Below are 21,420 nucleotides of genomic sequence, written 5' to 3' on the forward strand. Positions count from 1 at the left end.
AGCCGGTGCCTCCCCTCAGGCTCCTGTCACTTTGAACCCAAGGCCAGCTGTGGCCCCAGGGGACCCCTCTGGGCTCAGATGGCTCGGCAAGGAAGCAGGCAAGGAACAGCGGGGGCCCAAGGGCATCATGGGGCTCGCTCCCAATAGGGCCGTTCTGGAGGGGGAAGGGGTAGGCCCGGCACGGGGAGGCTGCAGTCTCCCACCCTCTCCCGCTGACCTGTCAATTCTGTCTCCCCCACGTAGGCACTCAAGTGCCAGGGCCACGCTCCCAGAGCAGAAGGGCCTAGGAATGCAGCAGCTGCGCCAGTCCACACCTGCCTGGCCGGCCCACGCACCTGCACAGGACCCAGAAGGCAGAGATCCCAGCACTGCCGCCCTCAGGTCAGGGGGAGGGAGGGGGCGGTGGGCACACCTGGAGCCCGTCACAAGTCTCAGAGGCGCCTCCTGCAGCACCCAGAGAGAGGCCCCTTCCCGAGCAGTGGCTTCAAGGGACACGGCAGTACGGTCTGACTATGGCGAGCGCGGCCCCCCGAACGCACACCACACAGCACGGTGAGCCGTGTCCAGGCCGTGCACCCCTCCCTGGGTGCCCCCTCCCCAGGCTGCTTTCCCGATGCTCGGCAGGAATGCAGCAAACAGGCGGCAAGTCCAGATGCGCAGAAAACCACTTGTCGGAATAAATCACTCCACGTACGACACACACTCGCTGATGCTGTCATAAAAATAATGGCACGGCACTTTTTATTTTCTTTAATCGGAAAAATAAGCCCCGCGTTTCTGGGAGACACTGGGTGAGGACCAGATGCCCGTAAGCCCTGCTCTGGGCATTGGGCGGCCCCCACACCCAGCCAGTGGGGACCCCAGAGGGCCAGTGTCCTCATGAGCAAATGGTGTGGGCGGGGGGGCACCTCCAAGCCTCCACGAACAGGGTCAGCACTAGAGTGGCCGTCGCGGCTCAGTGACACTAGGCACACAAAGGGCTGCCAGGAGCCCAGCCAGGGCACCCCCAGCTAGCTGATGCGGCTGTCCAGAAGGGGCTGCAGCCCCCTCCCCAGAGACCCTCGAATTCTGGAGGGTCAGAGCTGAGCTCTTGCCTTATGCCCAGGACTCCAGGAGCACCAGTGTGGGACTGCCCTGAGCCAGGGATCTGGGGTGAGGAACAGGCAACCCCTGAGCACGGGTCTGGGATGGGCGGAGGGCAGAAAAAGCCCTGTAGTGTGAGGTCTGTCCCGACAGGGAACGTGCTGGGGTGCCAACAGCTGGAAAGCTGCACGGGCTGAGTGGGAGGCCAGGAGGAGGCATTCCAAGAATGGCCCCGGCCCTCCTGGTCCAGAGCTGGGGGGGGATGGGAAACTCTGCCTCCACTTCAGTGCCTAGCCACAGGGGTGGAGGCAGAGTTGGGGGGGTGGGGAGGGACACCCTCCTGTCACCAGCAGCTCCTACTTGGCCACAGACAGCCCTGAGTGCCCCCCGTGTCCCCTCCCTGCATTCACAGAACCCTGGAGATGCACATGCATCATCGCCCTTCACCAGAGGGAAGGTGAGCGGGACCTGTGGCCTGGCTCCAGCTGAGCCCACATTATGCCTAGGGGCATGGAATGCACACTGGCCAAATGGGTTAGGGCCCAAGGAGCGCGAGGCCTGCGCTGGCACACCCCCACAACACGTACGCACACCCGGGCTGGGCATGCACAGGCTCTGACATACAAGGACATGTGGGCACTTCAGAGGCACAGAGAGACACTGAGCAACCCCTCCAATAAGCCCAAGCCCTTGGGGGCAGCCGTGTCCACTCTCCTAGGAGCGTGCACATCCCAAAGTAGCGGGCACGATGGGGGCAGGCATGGCAGGGAGGTGGGAAGATGCTGGGGGTCCTCTCCTCTCTTCCTGGTGCAGGTGGGCCTCAGCCTGGTAACGGCCCTGCAGGGGCTGCCTCTGCTGAGCCTCAGTTTCCAACCGCAAACAGCCCGGCCTGTCTGGAGAAGGCCTCTGGCCAGTCTGGCAGCACATCTGCCCAGCACAGCCACACCCAGGGTGGCCTAGAAAATGGGCATCAGGCTCCAGGACTCACAGATGGGGCCTGGCGGGCTACCGCAGGGGTGGAAGATCGAGTCCGTCGTGACCTCAGGGGCCTGCAGGGACGGCCCAGTGCCAGGAGTGAGAGCTGCGGCTGATGGGCCCGCACCAGGTCCAGCAGTGACCGCCGCGGCTGGCTCGGGGGCCCCAGGAGGGGCCGACGGGGCGGGGCTGGCCGGCCCAGGAGCGACGGGCGCTCAGGGATGGGGAGTAACGGCTGGGGTTTGCAGGGCTGGCTGGGACCCAGAAGGGATTGCAGGGGCTGGCAGGGCTGCTCGGGGCCCAGAAGTGGCCGCTTTCGTCGGCAGGGCTGTTCTGGGCCCAGGAGTGGCCGCTTGGGCGGGTGAGGCTGTTCTGGGCCCAGGAGTGGCCGCTTCTGTTGGCACGGCTGTCCAGGGCCCAGCAGTGAAGGTTTTGGGGGGCCAGGGTGCTCTGGGGCTTCAACTAATTGCTGGGGCTGACTGAGGCCCAGCAGTGACCCCTGGGGGTGGCTGGGCTGGCCCAGAAGGGACCTCCGGGGCTGGCAAGGGGCTAAAAGAGTACGCCGGGGGCAGCAGCACTGGCCTGAAAGTGAGCTGGCGGGTCGGCGGCGTGGACGCAGCAGGAGGAGTGACTGTGGGGGCCGGCACCGCTGTCCTGAGGATGCCCTGCTGGGCTGGCCACGGAGACAGGGGGCCACCCATGACCGCACGGGCCAGCAGCGGTGCCAGAGGGCCAGGAGGGAGCGCAGCGGCCGGCAGAGGTGGCACGGGGCCAGGAGGGAGCGCAGGGGTCGGCAGCGGTGCCACGGGGCCAGGAGGGACCGCAGGGGTCGGCAGCGCTGCCACGGGGCCAGGAGGGAGCGCAGGCGCCGGCAGCGCTGCCTAGGGCCTAGGAGCGCCCAACGTGGCCGGCAAGGCTGAGCCAGGAGTGACTGCTGGGGCCGGCAGTGCTGCTCTGGGGCTGGAAGCAGCCGCTGGGGCCGGCAGGGCTGACCTGGGCCCAGAAGTGACCGCCGGGGCTGGCAGGGCTGTCTTGGGCCCAGAAGTGACCGCTGGGGCCAGCTGCGCTGACCCGGGAGTGGCCGCTGGGGCTGGCAGGGCTGCCCGGGGTCCGGGAGAGCCCGACGGGGCTGGCAGCGCTGACACGGGGCTGGGAGTGACCCCTGGGGCTGGCTGGGCTGGAGCTGCTGCTGGTGCTGGGCCGGGCCGTTCTGGTCCCAGTGGTTGGCTGGGAGCGGCCCCCCTTCTGGGGAGCACACCTGCATGGAAGAAAGAGCACGTGTCCACCTGGGCAGGTGTGCCTGCAGACCCCCCAACCAGCCCGGGCCCCTGAGACATGCTGCCCCCTCACCAGCAGCCCAATCCCCAAGGGAGTTGAAAGTGGAGTGTGAGAAACACCAAGAAGAACCCCTCTCTGAAAAGAAGGCGCAAACCAGTGAGTCCCTGAGGAGGAAAGCAGCTGCAGGGCTGAGCCGGCACCTGGGATAGAGCCCCACACTCTGGGAGCGGGCCCCCCAGTCCCAGTCTCCCCACCCTACCCCAGCTGGGCTCTGGTGACAGCAAGGATGCCCCTCCCACCAAGGGCCCGTGTCCCAGCTGCTGTGGAGGGAGGCCCCTGGGCGGGGCTGCTCCCTGCACCGGGGCCCCTGACCACAAGTCACGTGACACCCCCCCTCACAGATATGCTGTATCCTACAGAAGATTAGCAGATGGAGAACACCCAGTGCTGAACCTGGCCCCCACGCATTACAGACACCCTGGACACCCCGTGGTCGGCGGAGCCTGACAGACGCAATGGGGAAACGGGGCCAGCCTATCAGCGGGTGCACCCTCCTGCCCCAAGTACACACTCCCCCACCCCCAATCCCTGGGCTCCCAGCTTGGCCTCTCTGGCTGTGTGACCCACTGGGGGAAGGTCTCCTGTCTGCTCAGGACCTGGGCTCACGGTGAGCAGCTGCCTCGGGCCCCAGTCCACATGTGCCCCATACCCCACGCCCAACAACGATGGAGCACGTTGCCAGGCAGGCCCAGATGCCAACGGTGGTGTCCAGGTGCTGGTGTGGCCCTGAGGGCACCCAAGGGAGAGGGCACAGAGCCCATGGCTCTGAGTGGGGCAGGGCCCAGTGCTCACCTGCTTGGTGGGCTGCAGTGGGACCTTCTTCTTCCCCCGGTCGCAGGCAGGCTCCAGGTCCTGCTCAGGACTGACGATCTCCAGGGGACGCCCATTCTCACTTGGTTCTGCAGACGGGCAGTTTTCTGACTCGCGGGGCTTCTTGGCAAGGCGACGTTCCCATTTCTCCTTCCGCTCATGTGGCTTCAGGGCCATGTCCTTCTGTCAATGAGGAAGGACAAAGCTGGTTAACTGGCAGTGACCTCAGTGACACCATGGAAGACCGTGCCGTGCTCTGAGGGCGGGTCCCTGGGCATGTGACAGCACCTACCTGGAGCGCCAAGCACCACCCCCTCCCCCGAGTGGGCTCTCAGGCCGGACTCACACCTCAGGAAGATGGGCAGATCGGTCAGACGAATCTGGGTGGGCCTGTCAGGACTGGGGGGCTCAGAGAGTGATGTGAAAACACAGCTGGACCAGGGGCTGTTTCCCAAGGGGCCCTAGCCGGTCACGGGGGCCCCCAATCCGTGGCCCAAAATGGAGCAGGTGCTGCACTGGCTGGCCTTCCTAGGGTTGTCCCTCAGATTCCTGAGTTGAGGGCCATCACCACAGCAGCTGACCACTGTCCCCAGGTCCGGTCCACCCATAGGTTTATCTGCCCAGCTCCATGCAACGTGGCATCCGGATACCAGTCCTTGACTCAGCCAGGTATGCAGAATGTCAGGGACCCTGGACCCCTTCCCTAAAACAGGGACCTGTGCCCATTTTGCTCACAGCTGCACCTGGGCCCAAAGCGGGGACTGATATCCAGCAGGGATTTACTGAGCATGCCCTGCTGTGCCGATGCCAACCGTAGTAGAAGGGTGCCCACAGCACCGTACACAGCCCCTACTATGTAGAGCTGGTCCTGCCAGTGAGCCCAGAGCCCAGGAGAGCCTGCATTTACTGGTGGTGACCAGGTGTAGTGTCACCCACCAGCCTCGTGCTGGGTCCATGGGGTAGGGTGGGAGGTACCATCTCCACAGGGCTGCTGAAGAAAAGGGAAGGACGCAATGGGAAAGCATTCACGCAAGAGGGAGGGGAGGAGGGCCTGAATGAAGGTGATGCCCATGGCTGAGGTGCTCCCCCACATTCCAGGTGATACCCTCACGGCCCCACAGGAAGTGCTTCTTAAGAACCCGAGGGGTGACTGTGGCAGCCTCTCCAGGGCTGGCCTCTGTGCTCAGGTGGGCACCTGGCCCCCCAGCCAGGACTCAGTCCACCTGGGCAGCTCCCAGTCTGTTGTGGTCCCCTGGCCTGGCGATGGAGACGGGGACACGCTGTACTTGGCAGGTGAGGTCCTCCGACCACACTACACGCCGCCTCCTGTCCGTGTGAGGGGCCCACAGTCCCCAGAACTAGTGAGGTGCACCAACACGGCTGGCCGGACTAGCGCTGCCCCTCCAGGCACGGAAGCCCCCACGACTGTCCTGCTCTGTGCCACCCCACAGCCTGGGCTGGGAGCAGCCATGTGCGGCTGCAGGCAGCAGCAGACTCCTCCTCTCTCAGGTTGGACACTCCACACTCCCAGGATTCTCCTGAGGGGCCCACTCCACAGTCACAAAGACGGAGGACAGCCCCACCAAAGCCTCTCACCTCTGATGTGACACTAAGGGCTGGAGTGTGCATCCTCCTGCATGGGGGGGGGGGTTCACCCTGCATCCCCACCCCCTCCCCAGGGCTCACTGAGGGGCAGCGGGAAGGGAGAGGGGAGGTTGGGCTGGCAGGGGCGCCTGCCCTGGGACATCCGAAAGGCTGGGAACCCTCCCTTGCTGAAGCTGTTCAGCTTGGAAGATGATGGCCAGCTTGGCCCATGCCACGTGGCTCTGCCCGAAGCTCCACAGGCTTCTGTGATGGCAGCACGTGGACCCTGACTTCTCAGACCACGCTGGCCTTCTGGAATATCAGACCCCAGGGACACCCACAGGCTGCTGGCATTTCGGCGGCCACTCCTGGAGTCCCGGTCAGATGAACCCCTCAGAACCCTGGCTCATCTCAGTCCAAGGGGGCCGCTCCCCCCACACCCTGACAATGGAACCCCTGCTCACTGTAAGACCTCCCAGCCCCTGCCCTGCCTCTGGGTCTCAGGTCGATTCCAGACGCGGGGTCTCCCACCTTTGCGTACACAAAAGCTGGCAGCAAACACTGACCAGGCCGGCTCAGCCCCAGGCGCGCCAGCTCAGAAGGCAGCTGGCTCAAACGGACACAATGGCAGCCCCAGCTGGGAAGCCCAAGGCAAGGGGCTAGGGTTAGAGCCTCCCACAGAGGAGCGGCAAGTGCAAACAGCCCGAGGGGGCCAGGAGCTCCATGCTCCCTCCTTCCTTCCCTCTCTCCACTAGTCAGCACAGGGCCACAAGCCTCCCTGCGGAAGGAAATCGAGGCGGTCCCTCCAGTGATGAGAAAGTCCTGAAGACCGCAGCTCATTCTCCACTCTCCACATGCGGGCACTTGATACGTACTGGTGCCCAGTGGTCCCAGGACCCCGAGTGCCATACCCCCTTACAGACAGTCGGTCACTCTTAACTCATTGCTTTCAGGCCTCCTGCCCTGCTTGAGGGCCAGTCTTGCTGCTCACAGGCTGGTCCTCCCACACAGGCCCTAGAGAACACGGAGGCCCCCACCGTCCCTACCTCTCCACCCTGGATGCTGCCACCCAACTGCAGGCCGCAGCACCTCACCACCTACCCTCAGGGTCCCTTCCTGGTCCCAGCCCCGCATCATGGTACAGAGGGTAGGCCCAGCAGACTGTGGTCAGAGGCCTGCAGAGAAAAACCAGAGCAACATGCTGTAAAGGGTGGACTAGCCAGGGCTTTCCAGAGAAACAGACCAGCAGGATGCCTACACACAGGGCCTTCTTCTGAGGAGCTGGCTACGCAAGTGTGGGGCCCAGATGCCCCAAGATCTGCAGGGGTACAGTTCTTGCCAGGGCTGGACAAAACCTCGGTCCCAGCTCAAGGGCCCAGGTAGGAGGAGCGCTTACCTCCTTAGGGGAGGGTCTGGCTTTCCGTTCTGTTCAGGCCTTCAGGGGATTGGATAAGGCCCACCCCTCTCACTCCACAGATTTAAATGCTAAAGTCATCCAGAAACACCCTCACAGGTACCCAAAATGATGTCTAACCAAACCCTTGGGTCCCTGGGGGACACTGGCCCCACCACGGGCAGGTACAGACACTACTTGGAGCCCATGTGGGCGTGGTGAGGAGGTGGGAGTTTGAGGCGCCCCACCACGCACGTGCAAGCACATGTGCAATGCTCACACTCCCACGTGTGCACCCACCCCTGGCCTCCACAGCCTGGGCAGGAGGCGGGGCTGGAGTCCCAGAGCCGGACGGGTGTCTCTGCCAGGCCCTCTCTGTCCAGCAGCTACACTGTGTGGGCTCCTGGGCCCCGCCCCACCACAGCCCTAACATCAGCTTCTCAGCACCCGGTGCTGGAGGTGGCCTGGGGCTGCCCTGAGGCCCTTCCAGAACCCGCAGAGGGGCCAGGGCAGGGCCTGGAGGGAGGCCTTTGTATCAGTATGACGGATGCATACTTTGGGTGAAAGATGTGACTGGATGTGTCTGGAGAAGTGGCCTGGGGCGTACACACCATGCAGCCCCCATGGGCCACCTAGACCTTCATACTGCCACAGAAAGCAGCCAGTCCTCTCTCCTCAGACGCCCGCGGGCCACCTCCTTCTGCAAGAAGCCAGCATCCTGCACTCCGTGACTCCACACACGGACCTCCTGAGCCACTGTGGGGTGAGCCCCACTTTCACAGAGAGAGCCACTGGTTCTGAGGACCTTCCGATCAGGTAAAATCACGGAAACAGTTTCTAGCCTGGTGGACAGCCTCTGAAGTCCCATATCTGAGCCCTGGAATGAGAACAGGGCTGGCCTGCAGTGTATATGATCAGAAGCACAAGCAGATACTAACTAGGAAACCTGTGGGAACAGCCTGCCCCTCTGGGACACCTGGCTGGGCTGGGATCCGTCTTTCTAATGAGAACTTGTAGTCAAAACAAGACAAAACAGGGGGGACGGACGGAAGGGCAGACACACCGCACAGCAAGCGTGGTGAACCGCCAGCCGCAGACCAGGCAGTGGGCTCTACAAAGGCCTCCCTCTGGGCCCTGCCCTGGCCCCTCTGCGGGTTCTAGAAGGGCCTCAGGGCAGCCCCAGGCCACTTCTCCAGACACATGCAATCACATCTTTCACCCAAAGTATGCATCAACCACAAATCGTTCATCACATTTTCTGTAAACCTGTTATATTTGTTTGTTTTTTAAACAAACAAAAAACCTAGATTGTTAGAACCCTTAAAACATCAGTGACTGGGCCTTTCCTCTGGCCTGGACTCAGCCCAGCAGCATCCTGGCCCCAGGGCAGGAGCTCTTGCATCTGGAAGAGGGGGGGAGCTGGGAAGCGAGTTGGCCGCAGCCCAGCAGAAGGGTATAACGACACCATGGGCCTTCTCCTGGCTCAAGCGGGCAAGAGGCCTGGTGCACCGGGATCCAGAGGCAGCCATCCCCACCCAGCTACTGCCCTGAGAATGACCCCAGGCATCCCTGGGCTTCCTGGAGGAGACCCGATGCTGTGCCCCCAAGGGGCTCTTGGTCACAGGACTCAACAATTCCTGCCATGAGGCATTGCTGGGATATGTCTGGCTGGCCCTTTCCCAGCACGCCAAGGCTGCGGCTGGCCTTCACTTGTTATGCTGACCCCGTGTGAGCCCGGGCCAGTTCTGGAGGCTCACCCAAGCTGAGGCACACACCACCGCAGTTCTGCCCCCACTGAGCCTGCAGTGGGGGTGCTGGCCCTGGGTCCCAGTCGCGGCTCTGCCTGGAGCGTGGGGCCTCTGGGTAGGTGCAGTTTCCTTATCTGTAGACTGCGGCAGCAGCTCTGCCCAGGCTGTGCTGACCGCTCCGGGCGAGGGAGGAGCCGCAACAGCAGTGACTGCCCTACCACGGGCCAGGGTGGGTCTCCCAGTAGAGGGTTCCTTGGGGCAGACCCCCAGGGAGGGAGGCCAAAGCGAGCAGTGGGCTGGTGTCTGACTTGCAGGATGTTTAGCATGCTGCTGGTGGAGCCACACTAGGAGCCCACAGAATTGGAGTGTGCCCACAGGGAAGCGGGCCCTGCCGAGGCTGCAGCAATGGTCTGCGGTGAACCGGGACAAGATCCAGCAGTCCAGGGCCCGGCTGTACCCTTGAGCTGCCGTCTGCCCACAGACCCATCTGTGAGCCCACACAGGCAGGGCAGCAGATGTGGCTAGGCGCACCCCAGCATGCGTGCCTGCACACACAGGGGCCCTAGAGAGGGGGCATGGCCAAGCGCTGCAGCCCACGACCCTTGAGGCCCGAGGCAATGAGGCAACGGTCCCACAGTGAAGCCCCCAGCACCCCCAGTAGCAGCCGAGCCCCGGACCCTCCCTGGACCACAAGGGCATCTGCCCGTTGCAGAAATCTATGGTTACATTTTCCTGTAGCAATTTTATGGAGCTATTTTTAGCTCCCCTAGAACGCTATTACTATGCAGTACCAATAAGATCTCTAACTGCACTTCAGTAAACTAACTGTGCAGAGAGAAAAGTAATTAGAACTGGCAAACCCAGACCCAGACTCTCTCTCACTGAGGGCTGAGGCTGCTAGGTCCGACGTGGACAAGGCCTTTCCAGGCTCCCAGATCCTGCAGGCCCAGGCATGGCCACACCCCTCCAGCCAGGTAGGTGCCCCCTCCGCTCCGGGAACTGCATTGGGGCCTCTCCCCCAGCACCTGGGCCTGAGCCCCCAGCGTCACACAGGATCTACCCCTCACTGCCAAGCACTGGCACTCTGATGGGGTGGAAGGCCTGGCCCACCTGACCTCCCCACGTCCCTACCTTCCCACCCTGCACGGCTGAGGCTGCCTGTCTCCCAGAACCTCTGGGCCTCGAGGCCCCCAGCAGACCTTGCTGGCTCATGGCTCAGACAACAGTCATCGTTGTTCCAGACGCCCAGGCCAAATTCCACCCGTTGCTCACCTGGCAGACTGTCAGCCCCAACCTGGAAGTCCTTCAGCACACATCCGCCCCAGGCTCTCGGCACAGCTGTCCCCACCACCCTGCTATCTATGTGGCTCACTCTCCTTCACCTGTAAGTTTTCACTCTAACTTCACACCATGCCCCCACCAAGTAAAACCCCAGCCCCAAACCCTACCTACCTTCTGTGCTATGACCCACCCCCCTCCAACCCCGGTGACAGAGAGCTCGTGCACAGGCGTCTCCTTCCACGTGGTCGAGGGGCCTCTCCCCAGGAGGGATCACCCTCCTTCCCCACCGCAGCTAGAAGGGAGGCAGCCTGTGTGTCCAGCGCCCACCAGCAACTGGCACATCCCCCGACCCCCCGAGTCGGCCAACTGCCCTTGTTTGGGACTTGAGAGGGTTCCGTGGATGCGGGGAAGGCACAGGAGGGCCTGTGGAGTGTAGAGCAGCACCGCCCCATCACAGACCCCTGCCAGCAGCATCACGGCTGGAGGCCAGGATGGCAGCAGGGCTGGGGCGAGAGGGTCCCTCTGCTGGGCCCAACTTCCCACCCCGCGCCCCGGCATCCAGGTATAGCAAGGCCTGGGGCACCTCCGAGCCCTGCTGCTGACCACGTTCCCGAGTCAAAGACGGACTCAGAGCCGGCCTGGACAGTGCCTGCAGGCAGCCCCCACCCAGCTGCCCCTGCCCTAGCATGAGAGCCATGTCCAGTTGCGCCCTCCAGCTATGACGCTGGGACAGGAGTTCTCCCTGACTTGTCCGCTCCTTAGCTCACACCCACACCAGATAGATACTGCTTCCCATCAACTTCCCACCCCTACAGCCCACCTGCTGTTCCTTCATTTACGGCATCCTGCTGGAGAGGTCCCTCAATCCACCAGGACTGTGGCTACCCGAGGGTAACACTGCCCTCAAGGACCATCCCCTGAAGGGCTCACTGACCCCTTAGCTGCCCCAGAACCTTCTGGAACCTGCCCCGTGCACCTTGGTCCCTCTGGGTCGGTCTCTTGCCAGCTCACAGCACTCCTTCCCAGAACCCTGCTCCTGGGTGCCCACCCACAGTGTGCTCTCTGCACTGGAACACCTGGCAGGACCAGCAGGGCTTGAGGGCAGATGGTCAAAGACCCAGGAGCTGGGGAGTCAGCCCAGCAGCAGGACAGCCTCTGTCACACCCGGTGCTCAGTACACCAGTGGGGACCCCCCTTTCCCAGGCTCTGTGAAGACACTCATTGCTTCCCATGTCCATCCAGCCCCCACCATGTGCTGAGTGGTTGTTGGGGCAGAGGAGGCCCCCTGGAAACAGAAGAGACCCTCCCACCCCATGGCCTGGGACCAGACAGATGATGATGGTGACAGGAGCTCTGGACAAAGGCATGAAGGTGGAGGAGAATGGTGGGCATGGAGCCTGAGGCAGAGAGGCAGCCAGGCCCCGTTCTGGGCCCCCTGCCCAGGTCTGCACACCACGGACACATCCTCCCATGTCCATGCATGCACACCGCGCTGCGACCCCACACTGTGACCCTGTGCTGACCACCCAGGCTGCCCTCTAATCCACACTCGACTAGGATCTTCCCGTTCACAACTGCGGTCCTGGCAACTGGGTTTGGAGGTCAGTCTCTGCCCAAGCCCCTCCCAGTCCCTCCACATACAGACTGCTCTGTGTGCTTGCCCATGACTGCCAGAGCTGGCCTCAGGCTCACTGCCCTTCAAGCTCCCCCTCAGTCTCTGGGACCTGCTCAGCTGCTGCTCTGCTGTCACACACGGAGGGGGCCGCCAAGGGAGGCCAGAAGCCAGGGCCACTGTTGCTGAAATGTCCCCTGCCTGGGGTAGGGGACAAAGAGAACCAACCTCAGGGTTAGCTCAGAGAAGAACACTGGAGAGGGGATGGGGATGGGGGGCAGGACCATGTGGCAGGCACTTTCAGCTCATCACCCCCACTTCCCAGATGAGGAAACTGAGGCCCAGAGCAGGCAGAGGGATACCTGGGGCCAGGTAGTGAGGAAGAGAAGTGAATTTAAACCAGGCACCTGGACTGGGCTCACTCACTTCACTGTCCTCAGCTGGCTAGGAGCAGGGGAGGCTCAGAGGAAACATCCTGAACTTGCTCCTGGAAGATGGGACTAGCACAGCAAGTGCAAAGGCCCCGAGGCAGGAGTGCCCGGGGCCCCAGGTGAGGGGGTGGCAGGGCCACGCCTCACGGAGAATGCAGGTTCATTCCATAGGTGACAGACAGGGGCCCCGGGCTTTACCCAGGTGACAGGCCTACGTGAATCCTGACAAAGCCCCATGGGGCTACAGGTGGAGCCAGGTACTGAGCGTGAGCCATGCAGCATGTGGAACGGCATGGGCTGAGGATTAGCCAGAGGCCTGCCGAGGTCTGAGGACCAGCATGTGGGGGATTAGGAGAAAGCTGCAACGGGTAAGGTCGGAGAGCTGATGGGGGTCATCGCAGATCGCGAGGGTCCCTGTGGGGGCTCTAGGTCTGACTTTCAGCATCGCTGCACATCTGGGCTGGGGCCTCCCGCTCCACCTTGACAAAGGGGTACAAGTGGCAGCCCTCCAACAGGGCCACTCATGTGTCCTGCGCAGACGTATGCTCTGCCCCCTACACCTACCTGCTGACACCCTGCTCTCAGCAGAGAGCTTGTCTGGGGCCCAGAGGCGCCTGCAGTCTGGTCGGCCTGTTATGTGGCCCCGTGCCTGCCACTGGGTGGAGTCCAGGGAGCAGTGCCCACCCCAAACAGCTGCTCCAAGAAGAAGCAGAGCTGGGGTCACTGAGATGCCTCACTAGGCGGAGTCTAAGCTGGACAGACGGGTGTGGGTGGGGGAGGCATGGATGTGCCCCGCCAGGCCAGCCTGGCCTTTCTGCCGGGGATCCCTCCCCTACACAGACACATGCACCCACCCCCACACCCCACACATGTGCACACACACGGACTGCAACTGGAAAGACAAGCAGGGGTGGTGTACATACTGGGCTGGGTACCAGGTTCCGGAATCAGCTCTCCCCCACATGCAGCTTCAAACAGAAGCCTGGTACACACAGTCCTGCGGAGCTGAATAAGGCTGGTAACTCGTTGGCGAGTTTTCTTTCTTTAGCTACTCGGGCAAACCGGGGCACCAGAACAATCTCCACATGAAACTGGAACCAGATACCACGTTTGCCCAGAGTCCCCAAAGCACTCAATTCCACGTGGCTTTCATATTCCGGCTCCCAAGGGAGAAAGCGCCTCCAGTGCCCCTGGGGCCCCAGCCCAGCCACCTCATCGGCCTTCTCCAGGCATCCGAACCTGGACGTCCCACCCAGCCCTGCCATCCTCCTGGGGTCCCACCGAGCCCTGCCATCCTACTGGGCTAGTCCCTGCCGGCACCTCCCTAGCACCTGCCTGGCCTATGCGGCCTCCTCCTGAGCCCCCAATCTCCCTTCAGGCACCCGCCAGTCAAGTTACCTGTCTGTGTCCTGTCTGGAGCCACCCCAGCAGCTGACACAGAGTCTGGCACACAGCTGGTGCTCAATAAATGCTCAGTGAGTCAGGATGGGAAAAATGGGTCCAAGCACTCCCTGCTGCCTTAGCGGTCACTTCTAGAGGCCTACAGCCCCACATGTGAGCCTGGCCTGCCCTGTGGCAACCACTGCCTGGGCCCCAGTAAACAAGAGGCAACCATCCCGAACAACAGTCCAGGTGAGAGGGGGCTGCCATGGCTTGGTTTATCTAACCCAGTGTTGGAAAGCTCTGCCTGGGACATGGTCTGGCTGCCCAGGCTCCTGGGAGGCCTCATGGAGGAGGCTGTACCTAGGGACTCTCAGCAGACAGCATGGGCAGGTGACCATGGCCTGGGTGGCGTGGCCACAGCTGGACCAACCAATGACTCTTCCACCCCGGCAATGAGCAAAAGCCTGGTGCCTTGGGTTCCCCGTTTCCCTGACAGGGCTGCCCACAGCCCCCACCTCTGGGAGCTGCGTGCAGAACATGTGAACCACATGCAGAGCATGTGAACCACAGGAGTCGGGGCCAGGACCACGGTGGCCCCCAGCAGGTGTCCTGCCCAGTCCCTGTGCACTTGTTACTGCTCTGGCCTCTGAGAGGATGACATGCCCAAGCCCACGGTGGGGGTGGTATCCAGACTCCAGTGTCCTTCCTCCAGAAGGCAGCCACTTCCCACCGGAACAGGATGCAGGGGGACAGGGCCTGAGGCCTCACCACCTGCCAGCTCACAGGCAGTCCTGCTTGGCAGCAAGTGTCCCAGGCCAGCCTGCTCCAGGGTGGGGTGGGGGGGTGAGGAGCACCCTGCTGACCCCGTTTCCAGCAAGCTGGTCCCACGGATCCCTTACTCAATACCTGCCCCCCCACCACAAACGGAGCTGACTTAGGTCTCTAAGTGGTCATCAGCAAAGGAGGCTGGAACACTGGGACCCCAAGTGTGGAGAGGAGCTGACGATTCCTATGCCATTCGGACTGTTCCAGGGCACAAGAAAAGACGCAGCAGACACAAGAAAATCTCAGACTAATTTTATGTAAGAATATAGTGCTAAACACCCAACTGAAATACCAGCAAAGCAACCTGACACAAGACTGCCGACATGGCCTGGAATTCAGGGATGTCACCAGGTCCAGAGAAGGATGACGATCGTCACAAGGGGTGCGAGTCAGGCTCACCGCTCACTTCTGGTGCCAGTCCAGGCGCTTCCCAGGCGGGACACCACGTCCACGTGAAAGATCGCACACAGCCGTGCTGAGTCAGGGGGAAGCAGGAGAGGCCCACCGGAAAGGATGGGGTAGAGGTGTTGACAGAGGCCACAAGACAGGAAAGGAGATGAGCAGTGACAACGCTATGTTCTCGGCAGACGCCACAGTGGCCAATGAGAAACCTTGGAGACTCCACTGGGCAGGTGTCAGAACTGACAAGGGAACTTGCTTGTGCCCAGGCACGAGCGCTGCGGCAGCCAAGCAGAAAGCAGAGTGACCGAGGCATGAGGCAGACCAGTGGGCGACGGTGTAGACCCTCAGCAGGAAGAGGCCTGGCGCCACAACTCAAGAACCGCCTCCCCATGTATCAAAGTGAACAGCACACCACCGCAGAGCACCAGTCACCCAGCCCCAGATCTGGGAGCTCTTCCCTGGAAACAAGCACGTGCACAAGGAGGTTCTGGGTAGGGAGATGTCCACAAGGACACTGACACTGCTGGAGTCCTCATGGGAGGGGCAAGGAACAGAGACAAAGCCGGAATGGGTCAGTGGTGGCACAGGGGTGAAGGCTCCCTGCCAGGGAAGGGGGCTATGTGACCACTGAGTCATCCTGACACTTGGGGAAAGAATCTTCCAGGCAGGGGACAGAGCAGTTAGCAAGGGCCAGAAGTGTGCCCATGTGCATGTCTGAGGACTCTCTGACAGGGGTGTTGGAGAGGGGGGCTAGATGTGGCTGGAGCTACAGGAGTGAGGGGCTGCAGTGGGGCATGAAGGGGGCCACAGCAGAGCAAGTTTACTGAATTGCAAGTTTAGACCAGTGACAGGCCCAAGAAGCTAAGGGGGTGCTGGGGACAGAGGCCAGTTCTATGAACTCATGAGCGTTTGGCTGCCTGCTCTGGTGTGTGTGTGTCGGGGGTGACTGTCCTGCAGTGGACCCAGGACAACGGATAGAGGACATGAGGCCCTATCCTTGAGCTACAGAATGGGGTTTCACCGTGTGTGACCAAGGGGTCACATGTAGGCCTGTCCTCTGCTCCGTCCAGGCCACAGAGCTGCGGCCCCGGATGGGGTCTGGAGCACAGACAGAGTTTACACATGTACCCCAGCAAGGACAGAGTACACACACGTGTGTACCCATGTGCACACACACCTGGGACATGGACCTACCACACGCACGCAACCTGCTGTGGATTTGAGACTGTCTAGAAACTCAGAGTGGGGGCAGAGGGGAGGAGGGCTGTGGCCTGCCACAGGGGTGCCCCCATGGCCATGCTGCCCATGCGCTTCCTGGGCCCCCACACTCCTGACCCTTAGCAACCAGACCTAGCATGATCATGTGCCCCTTGCCCGGGGGGGACACTGAACACCAGCTTGCAGAGAAATCACTACCACCGAGCCCCCTGCATGGGCCCGAGGGAGTTCTGACCTCCCTACAGGGCCACCACCCATCAGGACTCAGCCAGCCTCCACTGTGTGCCTCGAGGCCCACGGCCCCAGCCCCAGCGTCCTAAGACTGGGGAGAACTTGGTCATTTCCAGCAGAAATGCACAGCACGCCCCTGACATCACCCGAAGCTGGGAGCTGGGCAGCCAGGCCAGGACCACCAGCCCACACAGCCATTCACCTGCTGATGTGGCCACTGGGAGGCCAGGGCAGGGTTTCTCAAGCCCAGCTGTGTGCAGCAGGTCGCGTCTGGGTTTAGGTGTCCGTTTCATGAATTATCACAGCTAACGTGCAGTAATTGGTGTGGGAAACAGAATTACAGACAGGAAGTCAGCGGTTACCACAGCTAAAACTTTGGGTGTTTTCCTTTTCATCTTTTACTCCTGGATACATGCCTCCTAGACAAACGTTCAGAGGTGGTATGTAACCCTTTCTTTCAACAAAAAAAGGAGGAATACAAGACTATACGCCTGTGTGGTTCTAGCTGCAGAACATACTCTGAAAAGGCCAGAAGCTGGCTACAGTAGTTACTGCAGGAGATCACGGCTGGAACTGAACATTTTTTCGGGATATACCTTTTCACTGATACTGATCTTTGAGCCAGCTTAAAGTGTCTTGCTGTTTTGAAGCAAATTAGCAAAGAACCACACAGATGCCAAACCAGAAGGGTGGTTTCCACTGGGTACTCGTGGCACGTGTGCCTCTCGAGAGGTAGGCAGCGCACAGACAGAGCATGAAGGCGAAGTGCTGGGGCCCAGGCGTGCAGGCACCCCTGATGGAAGGGCTGGAAGGCGCACAGTAGGTCTGCTGGCCTCATCCAGGCTCTGCCCGCAAAGTGGACCTCCCAGGAGACCCAGGGGCTGGCACAACCTGACCTGCGGCCATAGTTCCCTTTGCCATTAGGGAGGAAGGGTCAGGAGGACCTCAGTTCTGCCCTGGTCTGTCCCCCAAGGGCCTTGCCATCACCTCTGGAGACAGAGATGTCACAGGAACCAGGACAGCAAGAAACACCCACCTGTGTCCCCAGTGTTCCTGGTCAGTGAGAGCAGAGGAGAGGCAGCCCCTGTCACCTCACCACACCGTAAGACCCCTGTGCCGCTGCCAGCTGCTCACTGTTCCCACCCTGTTGAACAGAGTCAGAAAGCTGATGGAGGACCAGGGCTCAGATGTGCAACCCCTGCTCGGCCCACGGCCTCTGCACCCCCTCAGCTCAGACGGCAAGCTCTAGCCGCGTCCAACTCCACGCCCAGGGCCTTGGACACACTGTGAACCTGGCCAGACCTGGGAGCCCTCTCCTCAGCCAACACCACCACTGCCCCATACATGTGTCCCCAGCATTTCACAGAAGTGGCCTGTGATCCTCTCAGCCACCCGAGGCAGGGACTTCTTCTCCCTTCGGGGCAAACACAGGTGCACAGGGAGGTGCTGGAAAGGTGGGGTCAGGGACCTGCCTGGGGCATGCACATGAGGCTGCACCCTCAGGACAAGGGTAAGGAGGACTCTTGGACACTGGCACTCTCAAACCTCCTGAGCCAAGTCTACACCTGACATTTGGGTGTTATGCCCCGGGGGTGACAGCAGCTCACATCCCCGTGCCACGGCAGCCCTGGCAAAGCTCTGACACTGGTGGGGGAGGGGAGGCTTGATGTTCATGGCACTGGGCCTCAGTGTCCCCATCTGTACAGCAGAGTCTGAGGACAACAGGACTCAGAAGCCTGCCTGGTCAGGTCCATGTTCACTGTGTGCTTCATTCAGCGTCCTGACGAGTTATCTGAGCTCTGGGGAAAACCATTACACTTTAGTGAAAAAGGAGCCCAAACAAGAGAACCAATCTAGAAGTTATGACTTGTGCAGAAGCCCCGTACTTTCCAAGGCAGGCGGGTCCCTCCCTGGCTCAGTAGGGCAGAAAAAGGTGCATGGTGACGTGGCTGGGTGAACACCACGAAGACAGCGGACTCAGTCTCACTATGGCCTGACCGGGGCTGCTCAGAGTCTGCAGAAGCCCCCACACCCAAGGCTGCACTGAGTATCCCCACTGACGGAGGGGTGTGGCCGAGGCTGCTGCGGGCTCGTTTCAGCAGGGGTGCAGTGAGTTCTGGCACAACCTTCCTCAACAGCAGTTTCTCCTCCCATCTGTTCCCTCCACAAACATGTATATGGGGCATGGGGACCTCACAGAGAGCACACAAGGCAGACATGGTGCCTGCTCTCTTCCAGCTTCCAAGTTCTGGTGGGGAGAGAGCCAATCTCTAGACGGCTTCAGAGAGTGGTCAGGGACAGGGAGGGAAGGGGGAGATGGGTGGGGTGCGGGTGGGAAAGAAGGGGTGCCGCTTCGGAAGGTTACTGGGGAGGCCTGAGTAGTGTCTGTGCCGAGACACGAAGGCTCCGAACCACCTCGGCCGAGGGGACAGCAGAAAACCTCAGAGGGGCCAGTGTGCTGGCACGAGAGGCTAGCATGCAGCGCCTTGGAGACCACAGTCGGTCTTGTTTTGTGCCCACCTGGTGGGGCAGGTGCACATCTGGAAGGTGGCTGGAGTAACCACTCTCTGAAGCTGCGGCGCAGAACTTGGCCACCCCTTCCCAGTTCAGAGCTGTGGCATGCGCCACCCCCCGAAGTGTCTTAGCTGGGGACTCCTTGATCCGGGAGCCATCTAGCGCCCTCCAGGTGTACACAAAGAGGACCGGAGTGGGGGTTAGGGAGCTGTGTGGTTGGCCTAAGTGCCCCACCTCTACACATCCACCTGCCCAGACAGAAAGGAGCACGCCTGTCCCTGGGCCACGTCCCCCTGGCTGCCAGCACCTGACACTGAGGCTCTCCACAGACCTGGCCCACCTTAGGGAGAGGACCCACTGCAGGGATCTGCGATGTAGGCACTTCCCCTCTCCCCAAAGCTGAGCCTCTGACTGGGGATCCCAGGCCACCGGCTCCCAAGCTCCGGGAAGGGGGGGGGCTGTTAACTGAGCAATGTCTGGGACCCTCAAACCCAGCAGATGCTGGCGGCCCCTGGTAAGCGGGCCCCTGGGGGAGGGGGCTGGTTGGCTGAGGCTGGCAGGCCTGCAGGATCTGGCCAGCACTTCTACCCAGCTCTAGGTGGGTCCCCGCCCACCCCACTTGCCAAATCTCTGACAGTCAGTACTCATTTCCTTCTCAACTCACCTGGGTTCACGCAAGAAGGGCGGTATTTGCTCAGCAAATATTGCCCAAGACAACTCAGCCAGACAAGCGGTATTTTTTGCCACCCTATTAACTAACCAGTGGAACAGCCGTCAGGAGAGGGGGTCTCAGAAATCCCCCCCCCCCGCACCGTCCAAACAGAACCCTCAAGGAGCAGAAGAGGAACAGGAAGAACCTCAAAAGTCTCCACTCCACCACCGCCTTCACCACGACCAGCACCGCTCACCTCCCTGGCACGTCCTGAGCCGAACAAAGTGGTATTTTGAAAAGGAAAGCGGCTGAAAAAAGGCGTGTGTGCACCCGGAAAGCACTCGGCCGGGACAGGGCAATTCAGGGGCTCTTCTCCCGGGCCGCTCAAGACTCGCAGCCGCCGGCACCCCCCCGCAGGCGGCCGGGCCCTCCGGCAGCGACCTGCGCGGCGCGCGGGGCCCGCGCGGCCCGGGCCGCCCTAAGGGGTGGGTGTGCCGCCGCCCCAGGAGCGCCCCGCCCGCCGCCCCACCTACCTCCAAGGCCTCGAGCGTGCTGAAGCTGGCGATGGCGAAGCCGTCGATGACCTCCTCCTCCTGCGAGCTGGACTCGCGGCGGCGGCGGCGCGGGGGGCGCACGGCGGCGGCGCGGGGCGGGGGCGCGCGGGGCAGGCCCGCGTTCTCCTTGCCAGGCCCGGGCTCGGTCTCGTCGCCCGACGACGCGCTCTGGTCGCGGGCGTCGCGGGCCGCCTCCCGACGGCGGCCGCGATCCCGCTGCGCGCGCGAGCGCCGGCTCTGGCGGACCTTGGCCTCCATGGTGCGCGGTGACCTTGCGGCCGCGCCGTCGGGCTCCCGCGCTCCCGCTGCCGCTGCGCTACGCGGCGCCGCCGGGCTCGGTGCAGGCCGCGCGGGCTCGGGCCCTGGGCGGCGGCGGAAGGCAGGCCGGGCCGGGCATGCCGCGCGGGGTCCCTCAGCCCCGGGCCCGGCGCGGCCTGGGAGCCCCGGCGCGGGCGGCCGCGCGCATCGGCGGGGCGGCCGGCGCTCAGCGGCCCGCGGCCGCGGACCCGGGGGCGCGCCTCATGCGCGGCGGGCGGCGGCGGCGGCGGCGGCGGGCGGAGCGCGGGCGGGGCGGGTCCCGGGCTGAGGAGCCGTGGCTCGTGAAGCTGAGGTTCAGGCTGAAGCTGAGGCTGAGGCGGCGGCGGCGGCGGCGGCGGCGGCGGCGGCGGCGGCGGCGGCGGCGGCGGCGGCGGCGGCGGCGGCGGCGGCGGCGGCGGTGGCGGCGCCCGGAGCGGATAACAACTGACGTACTTCCGCCCGGCAGCCAGCGCCAGAGGAAGTGGGCGCTGCGCGGAGCCCGGCGCCAGCCCCGCCCAGGCCCCGCCCAGACCGCGCCCTGGCCCTGCCCCTCCAGCGCCGCCGCCGGCCGGACCCCGCCAAGGCTCCGCCCCAAGCGCCCGTCGCCCCGCCCATGTCGGCCCCGCCCCGCCGACGGCGGACGAGACCCCGCCCTCCAGGCTCCGCCCCCGCCCCTGCAGGCTCCGCCCCTCGGGGAGGGAGCTGGAAGGCCGCGCCTCTTCCCGCCCCTCTGCCAGCACCTGGGCCAGGGCCCCTTCACGTGGGAAGTGCAGGGTCCAGGGGTCTCGGCCCTTCTCCAGCCTCGGTCTCGCTCCGGAAAAGGGGAGGGGGGGGGCCTCTCCAGCCAAACCCGACACGGCGGCCGAGGGGCAAGCTCACCGTCACACCGAGCTGGGGGCTGGGGTGGGGGTGGGGGGTCTCACTGGGGGAGTTCTCCCAGGCACTAGAAGTCCTGCCCACGGGGGATGTGTGTAGAAGGGGGACGGACTGCCCTTTCCCAGAGAGCGTGTGAAGGCCGGGTGAAAGTTTCCTGGCCTCCCACTAGCCCGCACCCCAACCTGACCTGTCTCCATGTGGCCCCCTGCCCTT

General features: G+C 62.9%; 1 protein-coding gene across 18 annotated transcripts in view; it reads right to left on the reverse strand.

Moving 5' to 3' along the window:
- FBRSL1 (fibrosin like 1) overlaps window positions 1-20,343 on the reverse strand; it is an 82,700-nt gene extending 62,357 nt beyond the window's left edge. For 17 of the 18 annotated variants that reach the window (XM_027576253.2, XM_027576256.2, XM_027576252.2 and 14 more), the window contains exons 1-2: window positions 20,014-20,343; window positions 4,189-4,389 (exon numbers count right to left, since the gene is read on the reverse strand). In XM_027576253.2, coding sequence (XP_027432054.2) covers window positions 4,189-4,389; window positions 20,014-20,292 — 480 coding nt within the window. In that variant the 5' untranslated portion in view covers window positions 20,293-20,343. Of the gene's footprint in view, window positions 1-720; window positions 3,317-4,188; window positions 4,390-20,013 lie in introns of those variants that run through there. The other variant, XM_035724025.1, reaches the window with a different exon arrangement.
- Window positions 20,344-21,420: the final 1,077 nt, after the last annotated feature.

Source organism: Zalophus californianus, chromosome 14 (assembly GCF_009762305.2).
Source record: "Zalophus californianus isolate mZalCal1 chromosome 14, mZalCal1.pri.v2, whole genome shotgun sequence".
In the NCBI taxonomy this organism is placed as follows: domain Eukaryota; kingdom Metazoa; phylum Chordata; class Mammalia; order Carnivora; family Otariidae; genus Zalophus; species Zalophus californianus.